At 35.7% G+C, this 25,683-nt stretch overlaps 1 protein-coding gene across 1 annotated transcript in view; it reads left to right on the forward strand.

The window, feature by feature from the left end:
* The window catches only part of TM9SF2 (transmembrane 9 superfamily member 2), an 81,117-nt gene that overhangs the window by 16,947 nt on the left and 38,487 nt on the right, over positions 1-25,683 (forward strand). The window contains exons 2-5 of the mRNA XM_054574333.1: positions 6,567-6,634; positions 13,174-13,267; positions 19,270-19,397; positions 24,715-24,844. Coding sequence (XP_054430308.1) covers positions 6,567-6,634; positions 13,174-13,267; positions 19,270-19,397; positions 24,715-24,844 — 420 coding nt within the window. The remainder of the gene's footprint in view (positions 1-6,566; positions 6,635-13,173; positions 13,268-19,269; positions 19,398-24,714; positions 24,845-25,683) is intronic.

The raw sequence follows: 25,683 nt of genomic DNA on the forward strand, positions 1-25,683 counted from the left end.
GAATTATGTAAAGACCAAAATAAATAGAAATCCGAAAGTACAATGTCTGGTGAATATGGCAGATGAATCAGAACTTCCTTCAAGCTTCCTTCAAGCAGTTTTTGCCTGGTCATCAAAGAAACACGCGGTCTTGCATTAACCTGATGGATAATTCTGAGTTTTCTGTTGACTAATTCCAGATTCTTTCTGTCACGTGCTGCTTTCAGTTGGTCTAACTAGGAGCAGTACTTGTTGGAATTAATTGTTTGGTTTTCTGGAAGGAGCTTATAATAGAAGACTCCCTTCCAATCCCACAATATTACAAAATCACCTTCTTTGGATGAAGACTGGCCTTTGGTGTGGTTGGTGGTGGTTCATTTTGCTTGCCTACGATCTCTTCCATTCCACATTATTGTAAAGTATCCACTTTTCATTGCCTGTCACAATTTGTTTTAAGAACGGAGCATTTTCATTATGTGTGAGTAGAGAATCACTTGCAGAAATATGGTCAACAAGGTTTTTTTCACCTAACTTATGTGGAACCCAAACACCAAAGCAATTAACCAAGCTGGTGCAAATAATTTTCAACTCTTGATTTGGATATTTTGAGTGTGTCACCTGTTTCCCATGTGGTATAACATTGATTGTTCTCCATTAATGTCTCAATTTAATCACTATCAACTTCAGTTGGTCTACCTGACTGTGGAGCATTGTCCAGCAAAAAAAACCTCCAGCACAAAACTTGACAAACCACTTTTGACATATTCGATCAGTCAGAACCCCTTCTCCATACACTGCACAAATCTTTTTTTTACATTTCAATTGTCTCTTTACCTTTCTTGAAATAGTAATATGCTGAAAATGTTGCTTATTTTCTTCCATCTTCAGTATTAAAATGGCTACACAAAAATTCACCAATTTTTATGTGTTTTTTAACGCTTGCTGTAATGCTCACCGATATGACAGCTGTCACAATACAATCTAACAAAAACACAGCTAGAGCCAGTTTACAGAAAAACTTGAACAAACTTTTTGGCCAACCCAATAGAACATAGGAAAGAGATGAAGGGTGACATTGAAGAATTATGCTTATGGCCAGAAAGGCTAATGAAAAGAAACAATGTCATTCTATACATATATGAAACTTTAATGTCTAAACTTTTAATTTTCCTGTAATTCTTAATTATATACCTTTTAAGAAATGTATGAGGGTAGGGCAAGGTCCTGAGAAAAGCAACTGGCATGATCAAGGAGAGAGGCGATACAAAAAAATTTAAGACCTTTCTGTTTTAAAAGACTTAAGACTCAAGGAGAGAGGAGAAGTCAGAAAATGAGAGTAGGGTTTTCTCTCTCAGTCTTATAATTCAGTAGCCAAAAGATGTATCATGAAACTTCAGAGAGAGCTTCATAGGCTAAACAGAAATTCTTGCCTTATCCATTGGGAAAAAATGGAAGAAACTTTTACCCTAAATGTATATGCCCTTGAACAGTGTCCTAAAATTTTTCATATAACATCAGGTCTTTTAACCCAGTGCCCTGTTTTAGGTTTTCTAAGATGTGAATTTAAAGAACATTGAAAAATATGTAGGGTCTTGGCAGGGAAGCTAAGTTGGTCAGAGCATCGTCCCAATATACCAAGGTCATGTATTAAATCCCCAGTCAGGACATATACAGGAAGCAACCAGTGAATGCATAAATAAGTGGAACAACAAATCAATGTTTCTCTTCACTCATATGCTGCTTATGGATACACTTTGCACTACAATAGCAGAGATTGGAGTCCTGCAAAGCCTGAAATATTTACTCACTGGACCTTTGATAAAAAGTTTGTTAAACCCTTGGGTTAGACTAACAACATTAGAATTATTTTTCAAGGTAAAGAAAATATTGTAGTGACTTGAATAAAATGTTTCATGTATGAAGAGGTACTGAGCAGCATTTTGTACTTTTTTGTTACTATGCTAATACAGTAGCCATTACCCTCCTATGGCTACTTAAATTTAATTAAAGTTAAATTTTAATTATTTATTTATTTTGAGATGTTTACTGAGGTTATATCCTCTTATTGGGTTTTTCCTTTTATCATTATGTAGTGTCCTTCTTTCTCTTGGTTTTAAAGTCTATTTTGTAGGATACAACTATTGCTACCCCAGCTTTTTTTTCTTTCCGTTTGCATGAAATATCCTTTTCCATCCTTTTACTTTTAGTCTTTATGTATCTTTTGATCCAAGATGGGTCTCTTGGAGGAAGCATATATATGGGTCTTGTTTTCTTGTCTATTCAGCCCCTGTGTCTTTTGGTTGGAACATTTAAGCCATTTACATTTAAGGTGATTATTGATAGATATGTATTTAGTGCCTTTTTATTGTTAGACTAGTTTTCCTCTTTTTATTTCTTTCTCGTTTTCTTCTTTAAGCAATCCCTTTAACATCTGTTACAGTACACATTTGGTGTTAACAAACTCCTTTAGTTTTTTCTTGTCTGGGAAGCTCCTTATTTCTTCTTCAGTTTTAAATGATAGCCTTGCTGGGTAAAGTAGCCTTGGTTGTAGGTGCTTGCTTTTCATCACCTTGAGTATTTAATACCACTCCTTTCTGGCCTGTAATATTTCTGATGAGAAATCAGAATACAGTCTAATTGGTGTTCCTTGTATGTAACCACCTCCTTTTCTTTTGAATCTTTTAGGATTCTCTCCTTGTCTTTAAGCCTTTCATTTTAACTATCACGTGCCTCAGGGTAGGCAATCCTCTTTGGGTCTAATTTGTTTCAAACTCTATGAGCTTCCTGGATTTGTGTGTCTTTTTTCTTCACCAGAGTAGGGAGGTTTTCGGTCATTATTTCTTCAAATAGGTTCTGAATCCCTTGCTCACTACACTTCTCTTATTGGTATTCATTCCTATGATACGGATGTTACACTTCATTTTGTCCCCAAGATTTCTTAAGCTCTCCTCATTCTTTTCAGTTTTTTCTTGTTGCTACTCTGCTTGGGTGTTTTTTTCCTATGTTGTCTTCCAAATCACTGATTTGGTCCTCTGCTTCATTCCTTCCAATGTATTGTTTATTTCAGATATTGCATTCTTTATTTCTGACTGGTGCTTTGTTAATGGTTTCTGTGTCTTTTTTCATGCTTTCGAGTAGCCTTATAAGTACTCTAAACTCTCTGATAGATTTCTTGCCTCCATTTCTTCTAATTTCTCCTTATGGAGAATTCTCTTGTTCTTTCATTTGGGGCCTGTTTCTTTGTCTTTCCATTTTGGCTGCCTCTTTCTGTTTATTTCTTTGTATTAGATAGACCTGCAAAGACTCTGGTTAAGCCTGTGTCCAACCCTGCCTGTGACTGGCCCAGGGTGACCCGTTTGGAGCTATCAGCAATCCACAGCTTGTGGCTCCCTCTGCTGGGCCTGGGAGTGTGCAGAAAGAATCAGGCTGTGCACCAACACTGCCTTTAACCAGCACTGGGCCTGAGGGAGTGTCAGCTAAAGTTTCAGAGTTCTCAGAGATCTGCCTTTGTCAGTTTATTTTCTGTTAGGCTTAAAGAGTGAAAAAGTCTTCCAGTTGTACTCCTCAGAAGCAGGGCTTAAGCACCACAGGCTGGGGCAGAGTAATTCCTGAGGCAGTGCTATTGCTTCCCCTCTGACTGATGCCACTTAGAGGGGAATGGTCTGCCTGGGAAAGATGGCTCCTGCAGTGTGGGGAATGACCCAGCAGAGGCATCCTGGGAGCTGTTCCTTAAGTTCTCTCCCCAGAGCCACAGCTGCAGGCACTCCTGCATCTCTAGTCCACTCTGCCCTCCCTCTGCTGGAGCCCAGGGTAAGTGGCTACAAACGGAATTTTGTGCATTGGCCCTTTAAGATGTTCTGTGCATCTCCAGCTGTCTCTTCCAGTCTCTTTGTGGTGATTTGTCTTCTTCTGCCTGTCCATGGGTATAAGGCATCTCTCCAGCTAGTGTTCAGTTGGTTACTCAGGATGATTTTTCCATAGTTTAGTTGTAATTGCAGTTTGGTCCTGGGAGGAGGTTAGTGTATCTTTCACTTACTCCTCCAGCATCTTGGGTCTTCAAATTGAATTTTAAATTCAGTTCTTCAACCATTCTAAACACATTTTAAGTAATCAGTAGCCTTGTGTGGCTAATTTGACAGTGCAGATAAGCATATTTTCATCATTGCTTGATCTTCTACTGGACATTGCTGCGTAATAGTAAATATTTACATAGTACTTTGCACTAGGGACTGTTCTTGAATCTTCTGGGAAAAAAACAAACAAAACCCAATAATTGAAGCAGACATTAGTATTACCTCCATTCTACAAATGAAAAAACTGAGGTACAGAGAAGTAAAGAAACTTGCTCAGGTCACACAGCTAATAAGTGACAGAGTCAGGATTTAAACCCAGCAGCCTAGCTCAAAGTCCCTGTTCTTCCTCCCTTTGTACTGAACAAAGTAAAAAGAAGGAATATGCTTAATTGTAGCACAAGAAATGTAGCTTATGTGATGAAAATGTTGTTCTCCAGATTTTGAAACTCAAAATGTAGACAGTTATGTAGAATATAATAGCTACATGCCTTTCTAGAAAGAAATTTATACATGTGAACTGGATTAGCTTATAGGGACCTTTCAGTTTTCATTAAGATATATTAAATAGAGCATTTGGATTCTGATGTATCTTCATAGCAGTGAAAATAATAATTAGTGAGCATTTTTTGTCAGAGTAAGCCATTAACTGGAATTTTGCTTTCATAACAGTTAATATATTTGTATTCAGGCATATTGTAATGCTTATTTTTTAGCTAAAATGACTAATGATATATATTTTATATTTTAAATATTTTTGAATATTCAAAGTCTTGAATATTTTATGCAAAGAGACACATTTTCTTCATGTGTTTGACATAGAGTTGCCATTGAGTTGTCATTTCATTTAAGTAGAATTTTAGGGGTTACATATGATACTGTTTTGAGTTCCATATATAAATATGAATTCATGTCTTGTCTTCCATCTTACAACATGAATATTGAATAAGCAGTTTAGTGCATAACCAGTGGTGTCCAACCTTTTGGCATTTCTGGGCCACATTGGAAGAAGAGTTGTCTTGGGCCATACATTAAATACATTGCAACACATAATCACACAAAAAAAATCTCATAATGTTTTAAGTATATTTACGATTTTGTATCAGGCTGCATTCCTAGCCATCCTGGGCTGCATGTGGCCTGCGGGCCACAGGTAGGACACCCCTGGGTCATAAGCAATGTAGTTTAGGCATTCCCAATTCTGGATATTATAAAATTTATTTGGTTCAATTTATTAATCAAGTACTTTAAAAGTATTAGCTCATCCATACCCCAATGAAGTAAATAGTGTTATTCCTGTTTTGCTGATAAGGAAACTGAAGCAAAATGGGGATAACAGTATTATCCCCATAAGGAAACAGATGGTTAAATAACTTGACCAAAGTCACACAAGTAATAAGTGGTAGAACTGGAATTTGAACCCAGGCAAACTAGCCCCAGAGTCTGTTCTATTGCCTCTTAGATTTTGCTGCTTTTCCCATGGCACTGTATTATTTGTTTTCTGTATAATAAATCAAACATCTTGTCTAGCTTTGGAATGTTAACAGGTATAAGAGGACATCTAACAGCACTAGTAGTGAGTGAGCTCAAAATGACAAGTGTGTCTCTGTGCCATTCCAGGGAGCCTCATGATCGATCAAGACTCCAGAGGCAACCATAGCATGCTAGCTCTAGAAAAATAATTTGTCCCAAATAAACAGATCCTATTTAGTTGTTTTTGATTAGCACACAAATTATTTACTGGCCTCTTCAAGTAAAGAATTCTGTTACGAATAGCTTTGAGCCTCTAATGAGAGAGTGGGCATGTGTTTTGGGTTCTATGGAGAAAAAGAACTTGAAACACACGTTGGAGAAAATTTGGGAGCTTCAAAGGAAGGTGTAGCTTTAAATTAGCCCATATTTCCTAGGAAGCTGATACAGCTTTTCTTTCCCTTGCCCATTGCTGAACTTGATCTTATCGTGTAAAATTTCTTTGCTGTTACTAGCATGTAGTTCAGCATTCTCAAATTGATCAAAGCAGCTTTCCAAAGTTAGCTAATGTTGTCCATCTCCTATCTGCTTAAGAGTATGCAAGTTCATGGGACTGTATTTCTAGAATAGTTGATACAGAAAGTGCTTACCTACTTAGAAGTATGTGTTGATTGTAACAAGAATGTTTTTTAAAATTGTTTTTGTGCTGCAGAATGAAATACTGAGTTTGAAAAGCAGGTTATAAACAACATATATTGATATGGTGAATGATTTAGTTAAAACATTTAATTTTTAAAGAAATTTTAGAACTTTAAAAGCATTTAGAAAATATTGGTGACATTTGCATCTCTAAGAATAGCTTTGGTGTAATTTAAATGCATGTAAATCCCTCTCAGAGAATAGTTTTTATAAGAGAATTATTTAAGGTGGGTTGGATACCATAAAATTTCACTTTTCAAACATGTCAAGTTCTTTTTACATTCCAAGCAGACTTAAGTTTTAATCTTCAGTTGTTTATATTCTAATTTTCCATTTCCTTATTTTCAGGCTGAAATAGAGCTATTCGTGAACAGGCTTGACTCAGTGGAATCTGTTCTTCCTTATGAATATACAGCGTAAGTTTTCAGCTTGGTTTTTATATAGAATTTTATGTGACTCATCAGAATTTTGTACATTTAGAACTTTATATTTCCCACAGTTATGAATAAAGTCACGTGCTTTTAAAAACATGTGCCATCAGCCTGCAAACCAAAAAGTTGCCATGTCAGTTCCCATCAGGACACATACTTGGGCTACAGAACAGGTTCCTGGTTGGGGGTGTGTGAGAGGCATCCGATCGATGTTTCTCTTGGACATCAATGTTTCTCTCCCTCTCTTTCTCCCTCCCTTCCCCTCTCTCTGAAAATGAATAAATAAAATCTTTTAAAAAATAAACATCATTGTTTTTTTTATTTTTAAATCATGTTTATTCCATTACAGTTGTCTCAGTTTTCCCCCCTTGCCCTCCTCCACCCATCCCACCCTGTCAACCCCTCCCACAGTCAATTTCCACTCTGTTGTCCATGTCCATGGGTCATTCATAGATGTTCTTTGTTTAGTTCCTTCTCCTTTCCACCATTATTCTCCTTCCCCATCCCCTCTGGTCACTTTCAGTCTGCTCCATGTTTCCATGACTATGGTTTATTGTGTTCATTAGTTTATTTTGTTGAATAGATTCCACACACAGGTAAAATCATTTGGTATTTGTCTTTCACCGACTGGCTTATTTCACTTAGCATAATATTCTCCACTTCCATCCATGTTGTCACAAAAGGTAGGAGTTCCTTCTTTCTTTTTTTAAAATGCAGATTGATTTTATTTTTTTAAAATGTCAAAATCCATTATAAAATATTAAAAAATTTAGACTTAAGGCTCTGCCCCCTTTCAACAGGTGCACTGAGGACAAAGAAATATGGCCCAAATGAAGGAACAGATCAAAGTTCCAAAAACAGAACTAAGCAATGAACAGATAGCCAAATTATCAGGTGCACAATTCAAAACACTGGTAATCTGGATGTTCACAGAATTGGTTGAGTATGGTTGCAAAATGGAGGAAAAAGTGACAGCTATGCAAAGTGAAACAAAGAAAAGTATACAGAGAACCAACAGTAAAGGGAAGGGAATCAGGACTCAAATCAATGATTGGGAGCAGAAGGAAGAGATAAACATTCAGCCAGAACAGAAAGAAGAAACAAGAATACAATAAAATGAGGAGAGGCTTAGGAACCTCAGGGACAACTTTAAACGTTCCAACATCTGAACATTGCCAGAAGAAGAAGAAGAGCAAGACATTGAAAACTTATTTGGAAAAATAATGAAGGAGAACTTCCCCAACCTGGCCAAGGAGAAAGACTTTCAGGAGATCCAGGAAGATCAGAGAGTCCCAAAGAAGTGGGACCCACGGAAGCACACACCAAGGCACATCATAATTATATTACCCAAGAATAAAGATTAGGAGAGAATCTTAAAAGCAGCAACAAGAAAGGAAACAGGTACCTACAAAGGAGTTCCCGTAAGACTGTCAGCTCATTTCTCAAAAGAAACCTTGCAGGCAAGAAGGGGCTGGCAAGAAGTATTCAAAGTCGTGAAAGACAAGGACCTGCATCCAAGATTACTGTATCCAGCAAATCTATCATTTAGAATGGAAGGGCAGATAAAGTGCTTCCCAGATAAGGTCAAGTTAATGGAGTTCATCATCATCAAGCCTTTATTATATGAAATATTAGAGGGCCTTGTCTAAGAAAAAGAAGATCAAAACTGTGAACAGTAAATGACAAACTCACAAATATCATCAACTGAACTAAAACAAAAACAAAAGCAAACTAAGCAAACAGCTGTAACAGAAACAAAATCATAGAAATGGAGATCAAAGGGGAGGGGGAGGGGAAGAATAGGGGGAAAGCTACAGGGAATAAACAGCATAAATAGCAGGAACAAAATAGGCAGGGGAGGTTAGGAATAGTATAGGAAATGGAGAAGCCAAAGAACTTACATGTATGACCCATGGACATGACTGGGGAGAGGGGTGGTGCAAAGTGGAGGGGAATAAAGGGGAGAAAAAAATGGGATAACTGTAATAACAATAAAATGTATTTTAAAAAATAATAAATGTATGAGTATACATTAAAGGGGAAATTAGAGGCCCTTGGACAAGATGGAGGCATTGGTAGATACAAACTTTGCCTCCTCGCACAACCAAAAGAAGGACAACAACAAATTTTAAAACAAACAAACAAACAAATAAATAAATTCCATATTATCTAAAGCAATCTATCAATTCAACGCAAAAAAAATTAAAAATTTAAACCCATATAAAGTCTCAGCAATTAAAACAACATGACACCAGCACAGAAATGATCTAGTAGATCAATGAAATAAAATGAGCATTCTAGAAACAAACACATATCTGTCTAACAATGTAATATATGATTAAATTGATACTTCAAATCCATGGAAAAAATAAGGCTTATTCAACAAATAAGGTGCATGGAACACTATTACTTGAATTAAAACAAATATAAAGCCCTATTTCACACATTATACAAAAAATACTCAGGTGAGTTAAAAATCAATATGTAAAATCTAAGGAGTTTTAGGAGAAAATACAAACTAATATTTTTCTTACCCTGAAGTAAAATATTCAAGCCCAGAAACTATAAAGTAAAATATTGACAATATGACTATATTAAACATTTAAGACTATACAGTAAGATACATATAAAACAAGTAAAAGGACAAGTAATAGAATAGGGAAGTATTTGCAACACATCTAAAAAAGGGTTAATAGTTTGGGGTTTTGTTTTTTTTTTAGGGAAAAAATTCTGTAAACCTTTAATAAAAAAATGGAGAATACCAAAAAGTCATTTAAAGCTCTTTAAAAATAATAGATATAGGCAAGAAATAGACAAAAACAAGTTGTTTAGTTTCAGTAAATAATACAACAATAACACATCATTGTCACAACCAGAATAATACATATTAAAAAATATTGGTAATATCAAGTATTGGTCACTACCAAAGGAACTGGGTATTCATAGACTCTTCTTTTTCATCATCTTAAAAGCAGTCCCTTTAGCATATTTTGCAGTGCTGGTTTGGTAGAAGTGTATTCTTTTAGCCTTCTTTTGTCTGGGAAACTCTTTATTTCACCTTCCATTTTAATTGAGAGCCTTGCTGGTTAGAGCAGTCATGGTTGCAGGCTTTTGCTTTTCATGACTTGGAATATTTCTTGCCATTCCCTTCTGGCTTGTAGTGTTTCTGTGGAGAAGTCAGCTGCTAGCCATACCAGCACCCTTTTATATGTTCGTACCTGTTTCTCCCTTGCTGCCTTTAGGATTCTCTGTTTGTCTTTGATATTTGCCATTTTAATGATGATGTGTCTTGGACAGGGCCTGACTGGGTTCCTCTTGAATGGGATCCTCTCTGTTTCCTGGACTTATGTGATTTTTTTCTCTCCTCAAACTAGGGAAGTTTCCATCAATACTTTTTCAAACAGGTTCTCTCTCCCCTCCTCCTCCTCTTCTCCTTCTGGTCTCCCTATTATACAGATATTATTACGTTGCAGGTTGTCCTGCATTTCCCTCAATGCCTCTTCCTTCTTTTGGAGTCTTTTTTCATTTTCTTGCTCTTTTGGGGAGCTTTGTTCTATGTTATCCTGCATCTCGCTGATTCAGTCCTCTGCTTCATCGAGCCTGCTTTTGATTCCTTCTCCTGTGTTCTTCAATTCAGAAATTGTATTCTTCATTTCCTCTTGTGTCTTATAGATCCTCTATCCTCTTTCATGGTGACATAGTTTGCAATAAGTTCCTCGTAATTTCCCTGTAGTTTTTGATAATTCTCTCTGAGCTCATTGTGCTTCTTCAAGAACCATTGTTTTGAACTCAATATCTGATAGTTTGCTTTCCTCTATTTCATTTAGTTCCCTTTCTGGGGATTCCTCCTTTCCCTTTGATTGGGGAGGGGGGGTGTTTCTTTGTCTTCTCGTTATTTGTGAGACTCTTCTTTTTTGCTTCTGCTTCTTAAGTTAACCTGACTTGACTTCTTGACTTTGTGGTGTGAACTTCCATGGTAGGAGACTGCTCTTTTTTCTTTTTGAATCTGCCTCTGATGATGTCAGATACTGCCCCTGTGTGACCTTAGGCAGTTTGTTCAAGACTTCCAGGAACCTACAGTCTGTACCTCTCTCCTTCAGCTGTTAATCTAGTCAGTGTGCACTCAGCAGGCCGGTTTAGACACCACAGGGCAGGGCAGAGTCCCTTCTGGGGGCGGGGGTTATTGGAATCTCTCACGCTGCTGCCGCTCAGGAGTGGTCTGCCTGAACCAGATGGCTGCTGCCATATGGGGGATGAGTTAGCACCGGGATCCTGCTGCCTACTCTCGGTTCTCTCCCCAAAGTTCCCTTCCCCAGTCTCTCTTTAGGCGTCTCTAGCCCACTCTGCCCCCGCCTTTGCCAGAGACTAGGGTAAGTGTCCCCAAATAAAAATTTATGTGTTGGCCCTTTAAACGGCTCTTTGCGTCTCCAGCCACCTGTCTGTGGCAGAGAGTAACCCTGCCACTTTTTGCAGCTGGTTGTTAATCTGTGTACTTTTTGGGCTCTGGTGCTGTAGGCTGGAGATCCTGCTTATGGTTTAGACCCCGCTCATTTCAGGGGGACCCAACTGACCATTTCATTATTCTTCTGGTCCTGCCAGCCGTGGGCACCCCACCCTCCTTTCCAAGTCTCTACCCCACTCCCTACCAGTTAGGTTGTGCTAAAGCTGATTCCTCTGTCCCAAGTTTATAAGACTCCTCTCTCACTATTGTTCAGTTGTTTGTTCCAGGTGATTTCTCCACAATTTAGCTGTAATTCCAAATTGGTCCCAGGAGGAGGTCAGTGTGGCTTCCACTCACTCCTCCGCCATCTTGATTCTTTCAATCAACATTGTTTCAATAAACATCAGTGTTGATGTAAACTTTAAAATATAATGTGCAGGGCCTGAAAACATTTTTAAATGGGTATTTTTTATTACTAACATGTAAAATATGATATTTTTACGTTTCTTTGCAGTACAATAGAAGCATGAACTAAAACAATGGATTTCCTTTTTCATCTAGACAAGAAATCATTTTGGTTTTTAAAAAATTTTTTAATAGTAGAAATCCACACATTTCTTTTTGACAAAATCCTATGTGCCACATAATTTGTCCCCAGAAATAATTAATATCTGCTCCTCTTCATATTTATCTGCTTACTCTAATGTATATAACCACATTTACTTATACATTTTAAATGAAATAGGTTCAAATTACTATATTTGATTTGCTTCTTGGTTTTCTCACTGCAACTGTTGTGGACATCTTTTCATGTTAATACAGAACTGCCTCAGTCTTTTTAGTAGTTATTTTGTATTTGTAGCGATTGTATATAGTCCATGTATCATTTATTTTACTAATTCTCTATTTCTGAACATTTGATTATTTCCATTTTTCATATTATCAAAGTGTTGCATGAATATCCTTTATTCTTTTGACTGTCATATACCATAAGGGATGTAAAACATAGTTCTTAAATTTTAGTTTGCTTCTAAATTTCTTTGGTATCTTAAAAGTTTAGGAAAAAAATATGTGTTTACTGTAGGGAAAAAAAGCACACACAAAAAGTAAGATTATCCTGTCAGATTTACATGCTTAAATATGTATGAGAAGAGAGTACAAATTCATGAATAGAAGAACCATAATTTATATTAAACTATTGGAGACTTGATTGCTTTTTCTAGTTCTTATTTGGTTTTGTTATTTAAACAGACATTTCTCCATAAACCTTTGTGGATAATCCTGGGAAAACTCAGTGGATCTCTCATATCCAGTAGATGGCGGGGGGGGGGGGGTCTTCATTTGGGGCCATCTCAGTCCCAGTTTTTTATCACCTGAGATTCATCTCCCTTTACGAATCTAATCTCTAGCCGTCCCAATGCTGGAATCAAGTACTCCCATATTATTCCAGTGTGGACAGAGAACTGGCTCTTAGTTTTTTAATAGCAAAGCTGAAAATAGTTTGTAATGTTTAAACAAAACTTTATTACAACCCGGTTAGTAATACAAAGGAATTAACAACACAGAAGCTTAAGGTTGGCTAGTGATGACTTTTTCACCACTCCATCATCAGAGGGTCTGTCTAGCCATGCTTCTCACATTAGGATATGTTGTCCTGTATATCAAGAGGAGGCAGAAACCCACAGAAAATTGACACGTCTTCCTGAAATGTCATTAAGTAAAGATTTGGGTTAGAAAGTTACAACAAAAGGAGATAAGTTATGTAAAATTCACTTAAAGAAAAAGATGTAAATCTTATTGGACAAAAATACATAATAATAGAGCATTTAAAAATTCTATAATTTACATCTCAATAAAAGTATTGTTTAGAAATCAAAGCATTCTAATGCATAATTTTTCCGATGGTTTGCGGTTTTTTGTTTTGGGTTGATTTGGTCCATGGAACTTGGAGTATGACTATATTTCTTACTCATCAGTTGGAGGTACTGTAATGATCAGTATCTGATCTGCCCTCAGGATTGCCTAGGAGTTGTTATTTCATTGTTTCCTTTTACTTTAAAAACTTAAATATTTTTTCCCTTAGGTTTGATTTTTGCCAAGCGTCTGAAGGAAAACGCCCATCTGAAAATCTTGGTCAGGTATTATTTGGGGAAAGAATTGAACCTTCACCATATAAGGTTTGTATTTAGTGTTATATGTTATTTAATTGCATTTTTTTTCCTTACAGAAAATCCTGAGATAATTTGGTTCTCACAGCTAAGAAGAAATTCATTTCTCTTTCACATCCCGGAATAGTTTCTTAAAGTTAGAGTTTAGAAAGATCCCTCCCCTTCTCATGATATATCATGATAAGTTTGTCTTCACAAACACTCACACAACCAGTATTATAAACGATAAGGTGATAGCGTAAAGGGCAGTGCTTAGACGCCCCCTGCCTCACCTTACAGAGGGACCTGGAACCCAGCCTGTAGTCATGAAAAGTTGCCCCAGCTGCTCCATATCTCCTTTCCCTCTTTGTGCATGGTGTCCACAGATTTTCTCTGTTAGCAAATACGGCACTATTTTGACTCCTTCATTGGATTCTTGGGAAGCTAAACCTTTCTATTTTGACCATTGAAAGTGTATTTGGAACATCTTTGATCTATTTTTAGGACATCAGCTAAACCAATCTAAGCTCAATTATTCTACCCTTTAACTCTATAATAATATCTTTTAAGCCGATTATCCTTCTGCGTTCATTGCACAGTCCCCAGCTCATTTTATATCTGTTCTCCTGATGCACAAAGAGTAATGGTCTTTCTCTTTTAGAAAAATTAAGCTAGTTTATAGTAATACTGTATCACCATATAAAAAAATAAGTAGTACAGAAAAACAAAATGAAAACTAAGTCTCCTACTCTTCCCCCAGTTTCACATGTTTCTCAGTTATTCTTTCCTGACACTTCCCATGCATTTACAAGCATATATAAGTAAAATGAGAGATGTTCTGCACAATGCATTTTTCCTTTAATTCTCTACATTGGGCATCTGTTCTAATGTGCACTCCTTTAAATGGCTTGACCCCAGGTTTTATGCCAATCTGACAAATTCCTCTCTTGGCTTCACATTCTTCTTTTCTATGCTTTAGAAGAGAAGCTGCCTTCCTTACTTTCTCACTAAGCACCCTCATCTATCTCCCTTGGCAGTTGATTACTGTGAGCATCTGTCCAGCAAATCTCCAAGCCTACATTAGTCCCATTGGCCTTCTTAACTCCCTCTAGCGCTATACCTACATCTGAAGCTCTGGGGGAAAAAAGACACATCGTTGTGCACATTTAATCCAATACAAGTTTATAGTTTTCACCTATAAGTTTATCCTTGTAAAATACTCTAATTTGAGATTTTCTACCCTAAAGATGACAGTAATTTTTAAAATTTTACAAAGACAATAGATTTGAAGGCCTAATGGGATGAAGTCACTGGGAAAGAAGGAACTCAACGTGTGTGCACATAGGTAGTATTGAGTAGAACAAGCATATTAATTGTGTGACATCTCCCTGATGTGATATTTTCAAAGATTACTTTAGAAGACACTGCATTCTTTTTTATAGAAGAGGGTGATTTTCAGGCATATTTATTAAGTAGTACAGTTAAAATACTTAACTTTAAATACTCCAACGGTCTCTCAGCCCTGTCTCTCTGTTTATCTCTTGGCCCTGAGAAATGGTGGAAGGGGGGAAGAACATTAGTAACACCTTTAATAAATTAGAGTGACAGCAGGTCTCCTAGTAGTAAACAGCTCTTAACAGCAGTAAACATGGAAGACCAGCAAAATATTCAGATCCATGGAGAAGTTTTGTCTCTTTGGGTCAGACTTGAAAGGCAAATTACATCCTTAGTAGGATCCCATTCAGGGTACGTTTATTTATTTGTAAAGACCATGCCTTGGTCATGCAAAAGACTCCTGTGGGCCTAGTTCTTTTTAGATTTAATTTTCTCCTAGAAGTTGAGGTAAAATAGATCAGAAGTATTTTAAAATGGAGAAAGATGTCCACCTAATATTTTCCACAAGTTTTCTAGAATTTGTTAGGGTCAAGATTATGCTAAAACAAATTCTTTAAGCCCTATCATTAAAGAGACAGAGCAGGCATTTCTTAAGACTAAGGCATAGGTAAACAGAAACATGGGGTTAAGAGATCAGATTTTTTCCTCAAGCCAGCCAGAAATGTATTGACTTATATTTTTCAGTGTTGATTCAGTATTAATTTTAGCATTTATTCTTTATTAATTATATTTATACTACTACAATTGTCCCAATTTTCCCCCTTTGCCCCTTTCCTCACAGCTCCCCCCACTCCCTCAGGCAAGCCCCACATTGTTGTTCATGTCCATGGGTCATGCCTATATGGTCTTTGGCTACCGTATTCCCTGTGTTCTACTTTACATCACCATGACTCTTATCTAACTACCAATTTGTGCTTAATCCCTTCACCTTTTTTCGCCCATCCCCCCAACTGCCTTCCAATCTAGCAGCCATCAAAACGTTCATTGTATCTATGATTCTGTTTCTGTTCTGCATGTTTGTTTATTTTGTTTTTTAGGTTCAATTGATATGAGTTTATTGCCATTTTATTGTTAATAATTTTTTTAATTTTTAGAGAGGGGGAAACAGGGAGAGAAACATCAGCGTGTGGTTGCATTTTGTGCGCCCCCTACTGGGGACCTGGCCTGCAGCCAAGGCGTTTGCCCTACACTGGGAATCGAACTCGTGACCTTTTGGTTCACAAGCCGGTGCTCAGTCTACTGAGCCATTCCAGCTGGGGCTATTTTTTGTATTTTTGATCTTCTTAAAGAAGACCCTTTAACATGTCATATAGTACTGGTTTGGTGGTGATGAACTCCTTTAGTTTTTTTGTTGTTGTTTGTTTGTTTTTTTGTCTGGGAAGCTCTTTATCTGTCCTATTCTAAATGATAGCTCTGCTGGGTAAAGTAATATTGGTTGTAGTTCCTTGCTTTTCATCATTTTGAATATATCTTGCCAGTCCCTTCTAGCCTGCAGAGTTTCTATTGAGAAATCAACTGACAGTCTTAAGGGAACTCCCTTGTAGGTAATTAACTGCTTTTCTTTTGCTGCTTTTAGTATTCTCTCTTTGTCTTCCCTAACCTGGTGAAGGAAATAGACATACAAGTCCAGGAATCTCAGAGAGTCCCAAACAAGATGAATCCAAAGGGGCCCACCCCAAGACATCATAATTAAAATGCCAAAGATTAAAGTCAGATGGTATTGATTCTTTCATCCGTTATTTTCAAAGAATTTTGCCTTATTTTAGATTTGCAGTAAAAACAGTGGTAACAGCAAGCAACAAAACAAAACCCCAAATCTGTTTTTCTATCTTTTATCTATGATTTCAGTAGAGATCAGAAAAGCAACAGTGTAAGACATTGAATGTGTTATCTGAAGCTGGAGCTACATTTCATAGGATCATAAACTCTCAAGTCTAATCACTTACATTCACTCATTCACTAGTTAACACATCTGTTGAATGCCTTTCATGCACCAGGAACTGTGGTAAATATGAGATATAGCAGTGAACAAAACAAAAATCTTTGCCCTGGTGGATCTTATATGCTGATGGCGAGAAGGAAACAAAATGATTACTAAAATATATAATTAATATATAGTGTATTAATTGCTCATGTAAAACACTATTGAAAATAAATCAGGGAAGGTAGTTGGAGAATTTGCAATTTTAAACAGCCCAGAGAAAGTCTCACTAAGGCAACATTTGAGGAAAAAACCTGAAGCGAGTAAGGGAGTGAGTCATATGAATATTTGAGGGGAAGATGCTCTAGGAAGATGACTGGAAGAGAGAACAAATGTCAAGATCCCCAGATGTGTGCTTGCTTTGTGTATTCAGGGTACAGAAAAAAGTTGGTGCAACTCAAGCAGGTATACAAGATAGAAAATAATAGGAAATGAACAGTAAAGAAGTAACAGGACCACATCATATAGTGACTCATAGACCACTGTAAGACATTGACTACATCAGAGTGAGATGGTTAGTATTGGAGAGTTTTGAGTCAGCGTAGATTTAACAGTGTCAGTAGGGTGGTTGTGGGAAAGAGGAGAAGCCAGGAGACCCCTAAGGAGGCTCTTCTAATCATTAAGATACATATGACCCGATCATGGTTCAGACCATGGATGCATAGGGGTAGGGGTTGTGAAGGGGTCAGAATCTCAAAAACTGGCCATATTTTGAAGATGAGGCCACCAGAATTTGCTGAGGGATGGGATTGGGGAGGGGGGTTGGAGTTTCTGTTTTCTAAGATGGAGTTTTTGTGGAAAGCAGATTTTAGGAGAAGGGAAAGAGCTTTGAACGTAGTAAGTATGAGGTGTACATATTAGGCATCAAGTAGGGATGTTAAGTTAACAGTTGATACATGTATCTGGAGTTTGAAGGAGGAGTTCTACCTAGTATCAGTGTATAGATGGTACTTAAAGCCAGGAATTGAAGAGATCCCCAATGGAGTGGGTATAGATAGGGAAGTTAAGAATTTCAAGAACTGAACCTTGGAGCACTCTGTTAATAGGTCAGGATGATGAGGATTCAGTAAGGAAACTACCTCTTAGGATTGCTGGGAAGATTTATGATTCGTGTCATCTTTAGATTTGTTATTTTCCTTCACAATTAAACACACAATTGACTTGCCTAAACCCAATGAGCACTGGATTGAGGTGTAAGATGACACTTTTGTCGTAACTTACAATGTCTGTTTCTACTTGATTTAAGTTTGACACCTATCCCTCTGATTCCTTACTATGTATACTGCTGTTTTTTAATTTTTAAAAAACACTCTTTAAAAAGGAACCTATAAGATTTAGATAAGGTTAAAAATATTAAGTAATTGAACAAATATTGTGTACTGATAGAACTAGTCATGCAGCCAGAGTGAAACTCTTGGCTGATAGGTGGCAGCAGTGGGCTACACTGGAAATATGTGTAAGTAGATGCACAAAAAACCGGAGTAGGGATTTTAATAAATGATGTATAAAAGGATGGAATACTTCGACATGAAACATATGCAGATTTTTTTTTTACCCCCTGTAATGAAGTTCCAAGTTTTTAGAATGCATATAATTACAAACTGTATATAGTTACTTTAGTAAATTACAGCCTTTAGAACACTAGGAAATATATTTTTTTAATTAGGATGTAAATGGGTCTTGATAAAATAAACCTACATTATATAAGTGTTGTGAATATCATTATTTTTTATGCACATGAAGTAAATCCTAGACTCAAAATTGGGCAAATCCTTAGTTTTTAAGCTTTGGTTTAAAAAATTACCAGTTTTTGTTTCAACTTTACTATTTGTTTCAACTTTATTATTTTTTTTCCTACTCTCCCCTGCCCCACCCATCCCCACCTCCCCCCTCAATCCTTCCCCACCTTGGCTTCGTCCATGTGTCCTTCACAGCTGTTCCTTGATCTGACCTTTCCCCTTCCCCTCCTTGCTACCCAGCTCCCTCACTCCCGATCAACTTTATTATTAAATAAGATCCTAACAATTGACAAATTATTTCAAAGGTGAGTTAAATAATCATTTTTACCCTGATTTTAGACATCCAAATTTGACCTGTAACATCACAGTCCGTGTTATTCATTGTTGACTCTCCATTACCTGTTGGAGGGGACACTAAACATATACCCACCAAATGAATATAGATACATAAACATTTGTCTGCTTATTACTATAGTAGAAAGCCTTCAAATCCATAATTTCCAGAACATTGTTAGGAGACATGACTGTGGAGAAACTGATGTTCTATTTTATTCTACACATAGGGTTTTTTGCTTTTATTTATTTATTTATTTAGCCTTCTGGGACTCATTTACATTTAGAAGGTGGGTTGACCAAAATGATCAAAAATAAAAATAAAAACTGTTAGTTATCTAAAGGAAGGTGATAATTTTTTAATTAAAAACATTTTATTGAATTGATTGGGTTGATATTGGTTAGATGATAAGGTTTTAGAGAAACAGAGTAAGAGTGATTGAGCCATGACAAAGTTTTAAATGTTGTTATCAATATTAATGCACGTAAGTAATGAGACCAGTTATTTTTATTCTATCTCTGGTATAGGTGTGAAGGAACTGGATATTTTTACTTAATTTGCTTTCCACTTTATTTTAATACAGTTTACATTTAACAAGAAGGAGACCTGTAAGCTTGTTTGTACAAAAGTATACCATACAGAGAAAGCTGAAGACAAACAAAAGTTAGAATTCTTGAAAAAAAGCATGCTACTGAATTATCAACATCATTGGTAAGACATGGAGATTTTGGATTTTTGACTTCTTCCTTTTCAATGTGAAGCCTGTTCCACTAAATGTATAAATTACTTCATTGACTCTATAAAGTATAACATATTAATTGATTTCCTTTCTTGTTATTAGTATAAACATGAAAGAATGACTTTTTCTTTAAAGAGGATTGCTGAGGTTGACAGCTTAAAGTGTTATCTCTTAATTTTGCTTAGATTACTTTAATATCTGGTACTTGTTTTGGTACATAGAGCACCTCTTTTATTTATAGTTAACAAGAACATATTTATGCTTTGGAGAAAGTACCTGGATCAATCTTCTAGAAAAATACTATTATTTTATATTTGTACACTGTGAGAAAAACCATTAGAAAACAAAATTTAACTTTTGTTTGATGTTTGATAAATAGCATCTACTTCAAATAAAATATTTCTATATCATATAACCTGTTTTTTATTTTATAAACATGATACAATATTAACAAGGTTTTTACTAGTTTGTGTCATAATCAAAAGCATTTAAAAAGCATTTCTGCTTCCAAAGTAGTATTTACTTATTATACAGGATTCAAACTATCAAAACTCAACTTCTCAAATATAATAGTTGTTACTCTTCTAGGTGTTTGCCAACAAATGTCTATTACATTTGGGTTCGTGGTTTACATGTTTTGCCTCTTCTAAAAAGTATAAGGTGCTGCAGCTGGTGAGCAGTATGATTTATCTTCATGAACTTCCCCTTGAATGTTTGTCCTATCAGTATCTCAGATTGACTCATTTGCCCACACTCAAAGAAGTTAGGAACCATTGATTTCAGCTTGGACATGACCAGATCCTATGGCTCAAATTATATGGTTGAAATAACTCATTTCTTCTTGCCCCCTCAGTTCTTTTCCCTCCTCCTTTCCATAAACATAGATAAAAAAAGTCAGAGAGAGGGGTCACCTTTGGTCAGATGTCCATTCATGGACTAGTCTGTGATTAGGGGGATTCACTCTGATTAACCAGACCTGGGTAAGTACACACCTGAGCCATACAGAAATGAGTTTCTCATTGCAGAGCTGTTAGAAGGAAGGAAACTTGCATATTGTGCTTGTGCCAGAATTTTTCTCATGGGACCCTTAGTGCAAACAGGAACTTGAAAGTCTCTCCTCTGTCTCATTTCTTTTGTTTCTGGTAAGACAGGCGTTTTTTTCCTTGAAGCTACTCTGAGAATATCATTTAATTGCTGAGTTGCTATAACTGGGGATACATTTGTTTATTCATGAGTAATTGAAATTTCTCTTGGTATCTCTTTGCTTCAAATCCTTCTTTACAGCCTTCAAAATCAGATTTAAGGCTTAGTTCTTGTATTTACATATTAACCCCATTCACCTCCATTTTCTCTAACAGCTGCTCATTTGTTGATCAAATGAAAGAATGACCCTTAAGGCCTGCAGGTGATTTTTAGCTATCCCTTCTATCCTCTGCTAAAATATTGCCTAGATCAGTTCTTGCTCCTAATGGTAATAAGAAGCAGCTCTTCAGTAACTTTCTCACAGTGAAGTACTTAGAAATATTTTAAATTTATGATGCAGTTAACGTAGGTACTATTTTGATGCTAAATTGCTTAATAACAAGAAAAATAAATAATTTAAAATAGTTTATAGCCGTGGCTGGTGTGGTTCAGTGGATTCAGTGCTGACCTGTGAACCAAAGAGTTGCAGTTCGATTCCCAGTAGGGCACATTCCTAGGTTGCAGGCCAGGTCACCAGTAAGGGAGGGGCACACGAGAGGCAACCACACACTGATGTTTCTCTTCCTCTCTTTCTCCCTCCCTTCCCCTCTGTCTAAAAATAAATAAATAAAATATTTTAAAAAATAGTTTACAAAGTTAGGAAGCATTTGTTAGTACAGTCTATTAAACAATTTGTGATAGGTGTGTCAGTTGCAAATTTAAACTATTCTCCTAAATGGAAATAAACTGGAAAAATGCTGATGAATAATGATTTTGTAGTTGAATCTCAATTTATGATTTTAATTCTGAATCCGTTAACAAAAAAATCTAAACCATACCACAAATACACAGTCTGGTAATTCTAAGCAGTGGACTTTATTCCTTAAATCAGTTCCTTACACACTTGGAAAATGTTGATTCACTTTGATGAGTTTAGTTTAACTCTGACTTGAATATATTTCTGTCTTTGACTTAGAAAGTTCTTATTGTGTAACTTCATTTTGAGAATAGATGACAGAGTTGTCAGGGATAAAAAAACATGAACCTTTAAAAATCTAAAAGACCTTAAAAGGTAGTGTTCTATCATGGAATTTTATTGTGAATGCAGCATATCTTATTAACCTTTTGCACTGAGATATTTTAGGGAGAGTATATTCATATTCTAAGTCATAAAGCAATAAATACAAGACTGAAAAAACACAAGCATTGCAGAAAAATATTAAAGAAAAAAGAGCCTCCTCTGTTCCTCAGAGATAGCCCTATTCTTACGTATGTTTCCAGATTTTCTATACATATGCAGGTATGCAAAAAGGTACATACATTTTTAAAATAACGCAGTCAAAATATTGTACACATCATTCTGCAACTTGCTCATTCGTTTAAGAAAATGTTGGCATTTTTCCATGTAAAACACATTTGTAGATCAATATCTACCTCATTCTTTACATAGTTGTATAGCATTTTGTGGCATGAATGAACCGTAATTTTTCCTCATAACATTTTAACCACACTGTCTTTTGAATGATTAAAATGATTTAATATTTGTTAATATACCAACTTATCAGCATAGACAGTAGGTTAGAGAATAACAAATTAATGATAGTTATCTAAGTTGATGAATACTTTTAATTCTTATTTGCGACTTTAGAACATAATTTGAGGAACTTCTTGGCTTACTCTGTCAGTAATCTAAGTTACTTCTTGATTGGAGACTGGCTACTGTAGTGATACCAGCACCAGAGGCTTGTACCCTTGTGCAGCCTGTTAGGAACTGGGCCTGTTAGGAACCTAAGCTCAACCGAGCTCTGCCTCCTGTCACACTGCCCCGTGCCCCCCATCAACAGCTGGCAAGGGACAGGCCAACAAAGTTCACCTGAACCCATCGTTTTCCCTGAAACTGGTCCCTGATGCCAAAAAGGTTGGGGGCCAGACTGCTGCTCTACATGGCTTCTGATTATACTTCTTGCGTATTTCCAAATCTTTGTGATATTTTATAAAAATGTAGTTCTTTGACTAATTATCAGAGCACTCAAATTTTCTCAGTATCATAGAACCACTGGGCTGTAGCTTCTTAGAAAGGAAAGAGTCTTTGAAGATTTTTTTTTTTTTTAATCCTTACCCGAGGACATACTTATTGACTTTTTTAAAGAGGGAGAAACATCATTGGTTGCTTCTTGTAAACTCCTGACCAGCGACTGAGTCCACAGCCTAGGCATGTGCCCTGACCGAGTATTGAACCTATGACCTTTTGGTTTAACCGCTGAGGCTCCAGCCAACTGAACCACACTGGCCAGGGCGCTTTGAACATTTTTAATCTAGTAAATTCCAATCCTGAATCCGACCAAGTTAGCAAAGGCAGGCAATGTGCTATTTTTAACAATTCAAAATCCTAACATAATGTAAATTTACTCATGTTAAAGCTACATAGAATAACTGTGATGCCAGCTTGGCTTTTGGTTGCAGTTTTCCAAATGTATTTTAGCAACATGGGTTATTCTATTCTAATCAGAAATTCTAGGAATTTATTAGGAAAGTGAATTATTAATAAATGAAGCTGATCAATAGAAGTGTTTTCCGTTGGAATTCATGGAGCATAGAGGGAAATAATGGAAAGGAGCCCTTAATGCTAAAAAACCTGGGGCCAGTCATTCAACCTTTATCTTTTTGAGTCCTCTACTTATACTCTTTTTCTCACTATATCAGATTGAAAATATGGTGTTAATATCTTTTGTTTTATAAATTCAAATAACTACTATTCCCTCACTTAGCAAGCAAGGCAATAATTGAAAATTACATTCTTTAAATTTTCTTACATTTATTTCCAGGGGTTTATTGAGGTTTTTTTGCTCCCATTTTTATTACCAGGAAAAGGTTTATTGTGTCAAGTCGTTAGATAAATGATAAATTTAAGATGCTTGCTTTTTAAAAAACCTAAATTACCCCTTAATTTCTAGGTAACTGGCATTCTAATTCTTATATAGTACTTTCTCTGATATGATAGCATAAAGATATTATTTTTAATATGTTGATAGTATGTGTTCATTGACTGAATTTCATCCTCTAAAAAATTAAAGCAATTAACCAGTTCTTTAGGCCTCCAGAAAAATCTAAATTATTTATATTATAGAGCATTGCTTTAATGCTTCTAATATCTTACAGTTTTTCCATGGAAACCTAGCCTGCTGGTTATAATAATAAGCAATTTAATAGTATAGGTGATTCTAAAACTTGGTACATTGGGTCCTACTAAATAGCATTTAAATGTGACAAGACATGTTTTATCAGGTCATTAATGTGGACCTTGAGGGAATATAAAATCATAATTTTACTTCCTAAGGCATACATTAATTAACAAATAAAACATGCCCTGGAGTGTTGTCTTCTGACTGTAATACAGCTAGTATATTTTTAGTAATCTTTTTTTATTTGTATCCTGCAGTGTGCTCTGGTCATAGGAGACCACATACTTGGACTTTGATATTGTCATACAGTGCTACAGAACTTTACTTTTATCCTTCTTTGTTTAAAAAGTTCTTTTTCACTATAGAACATGTAAGATTTGTTACTCTAGTATTATTGCAGTATTTTTTTTAGACATAAGATTGATTTACCCAGTTTTAATAGGTAATACTATAATTTTCACTTTTCCCCCTAGCCCTTAAGTTGGATATTTTCCCATATCCTGCAGATTATATTCTCCTTTGTATTGAATTGCCTGAGTAGTAAAGGACACTTCTGTACTGTTGTATAGATTTTTCCTGAGGAACTAGATATTTTGTTTTGCATCTATCTTAGAACTTTTGAGTGTTCTGCTAATAGTAAATTATACTTAGGTGTCTAGATAATGATATTGTTAAATTAGCAACTGTAGTAAATTAATTGAACTTCCTTTCCCTTCATACATTTATAGTTTCAGCTGTAAAGTTTTTTCTTTACCACAGTATATCAACTATTACTTGTGAAATGCCACATTTTATTAAAGTTCTTTGTAGTTTTGACATCTTAAGGTATTTATAGACATTTAAATTTTATGAAGTGATAACATGTTTGGGCAGTACTTCTTACTCATTTTTAGTGATCTAACTTGGTTTTTATTTCCGTGTGTAGGATTGTTGATAATATGCCTGTAACATGGTGTTATGATGTTGAAGACAGTCAGAGGTTCTGTAATCCTGGATTTCCTATTGGCTGTTACATTACAGATAAAGGCCGTGCTAAAGATGCCTGTGTTATTAGTGTAAGTTTGTGATAAACTCTATGCTTCTTTTTAAAATATGGCTTCTTGGTAGAAGGACTCAGTCTTTACCAGACAAAAATTATGATGTTCATCAAATGAATGCAACTCTGATGTTCTGAAAAGTACAACTGTGTAGATCTTAAACCTAAGTCAGATTAACAGTGTACAAATTTAACTCTAGAACAAAAATAATTCAGATTTAATTCAGCATTTACTGACAATGTCTAGTATATGCTAAGCACTATGCTGAGGGCTAGGACTTTGTATGTTCTGATGCTGTTCAAAGTTAGAGTCATAAATCGTATCTATATAAATATGTAGATAGTACAGTGCCAAAAAGACTTCACTGTAAGTCCATGAAATTTGTATTGAAAATTTAAGTTTATAAAATAGTATATTGCAAAAGTTTGGTTTTATATCTTTTTTAAAAAAGTATCTGTTTTGAGACCTTTTTTTTATACTTTAAAAATAGAATAATAAAGTGAAGGTATTAATATAGAAAGTAATTAAAATTATTGGATATATATTAAATCTTGTATAATCAGGTCACCCTGATTTAATCTCTTAATGAATATAACTAGTAGAAGTTAGCATGAGCTTGATCATGAAACTGGTTGTATTGATTAATGCTTTTGTGAGAGTTGACCAGGAACACATGAATGATTTAAATTATTGGATGCTCATAGTGTAGTATTTTAAAATTCATTTTGTTATATTGTGGTGAAAAGCTAGAAAATATTAGATGTATCCTTTTTAACAAGCACTTAATAAGTTTTATGTAAGAATTAAAACTTTATAAAGAAGTGTAATTTGTATCTCTGCCAATTAGTTTTGTCTTA

Source organism: Pteronotus mesoamericanus, unplaced genomic scaffold (genome assembly GCF_021234165.1).
Source record: "Pteronotus mesoamericanus isolate MK-2021 breed Mesoamerican mustached bat unplaced genomic scaffold, CSHL_Meso_final contig_26, whole genome shotgun sequence".
Lineage (NCBI taxonomy): Eukaryota > Metazoa > Chordata > Mammalia > Chiroptera > Mormoopidae > Pteronotus > Pteronotus mesoamericanus.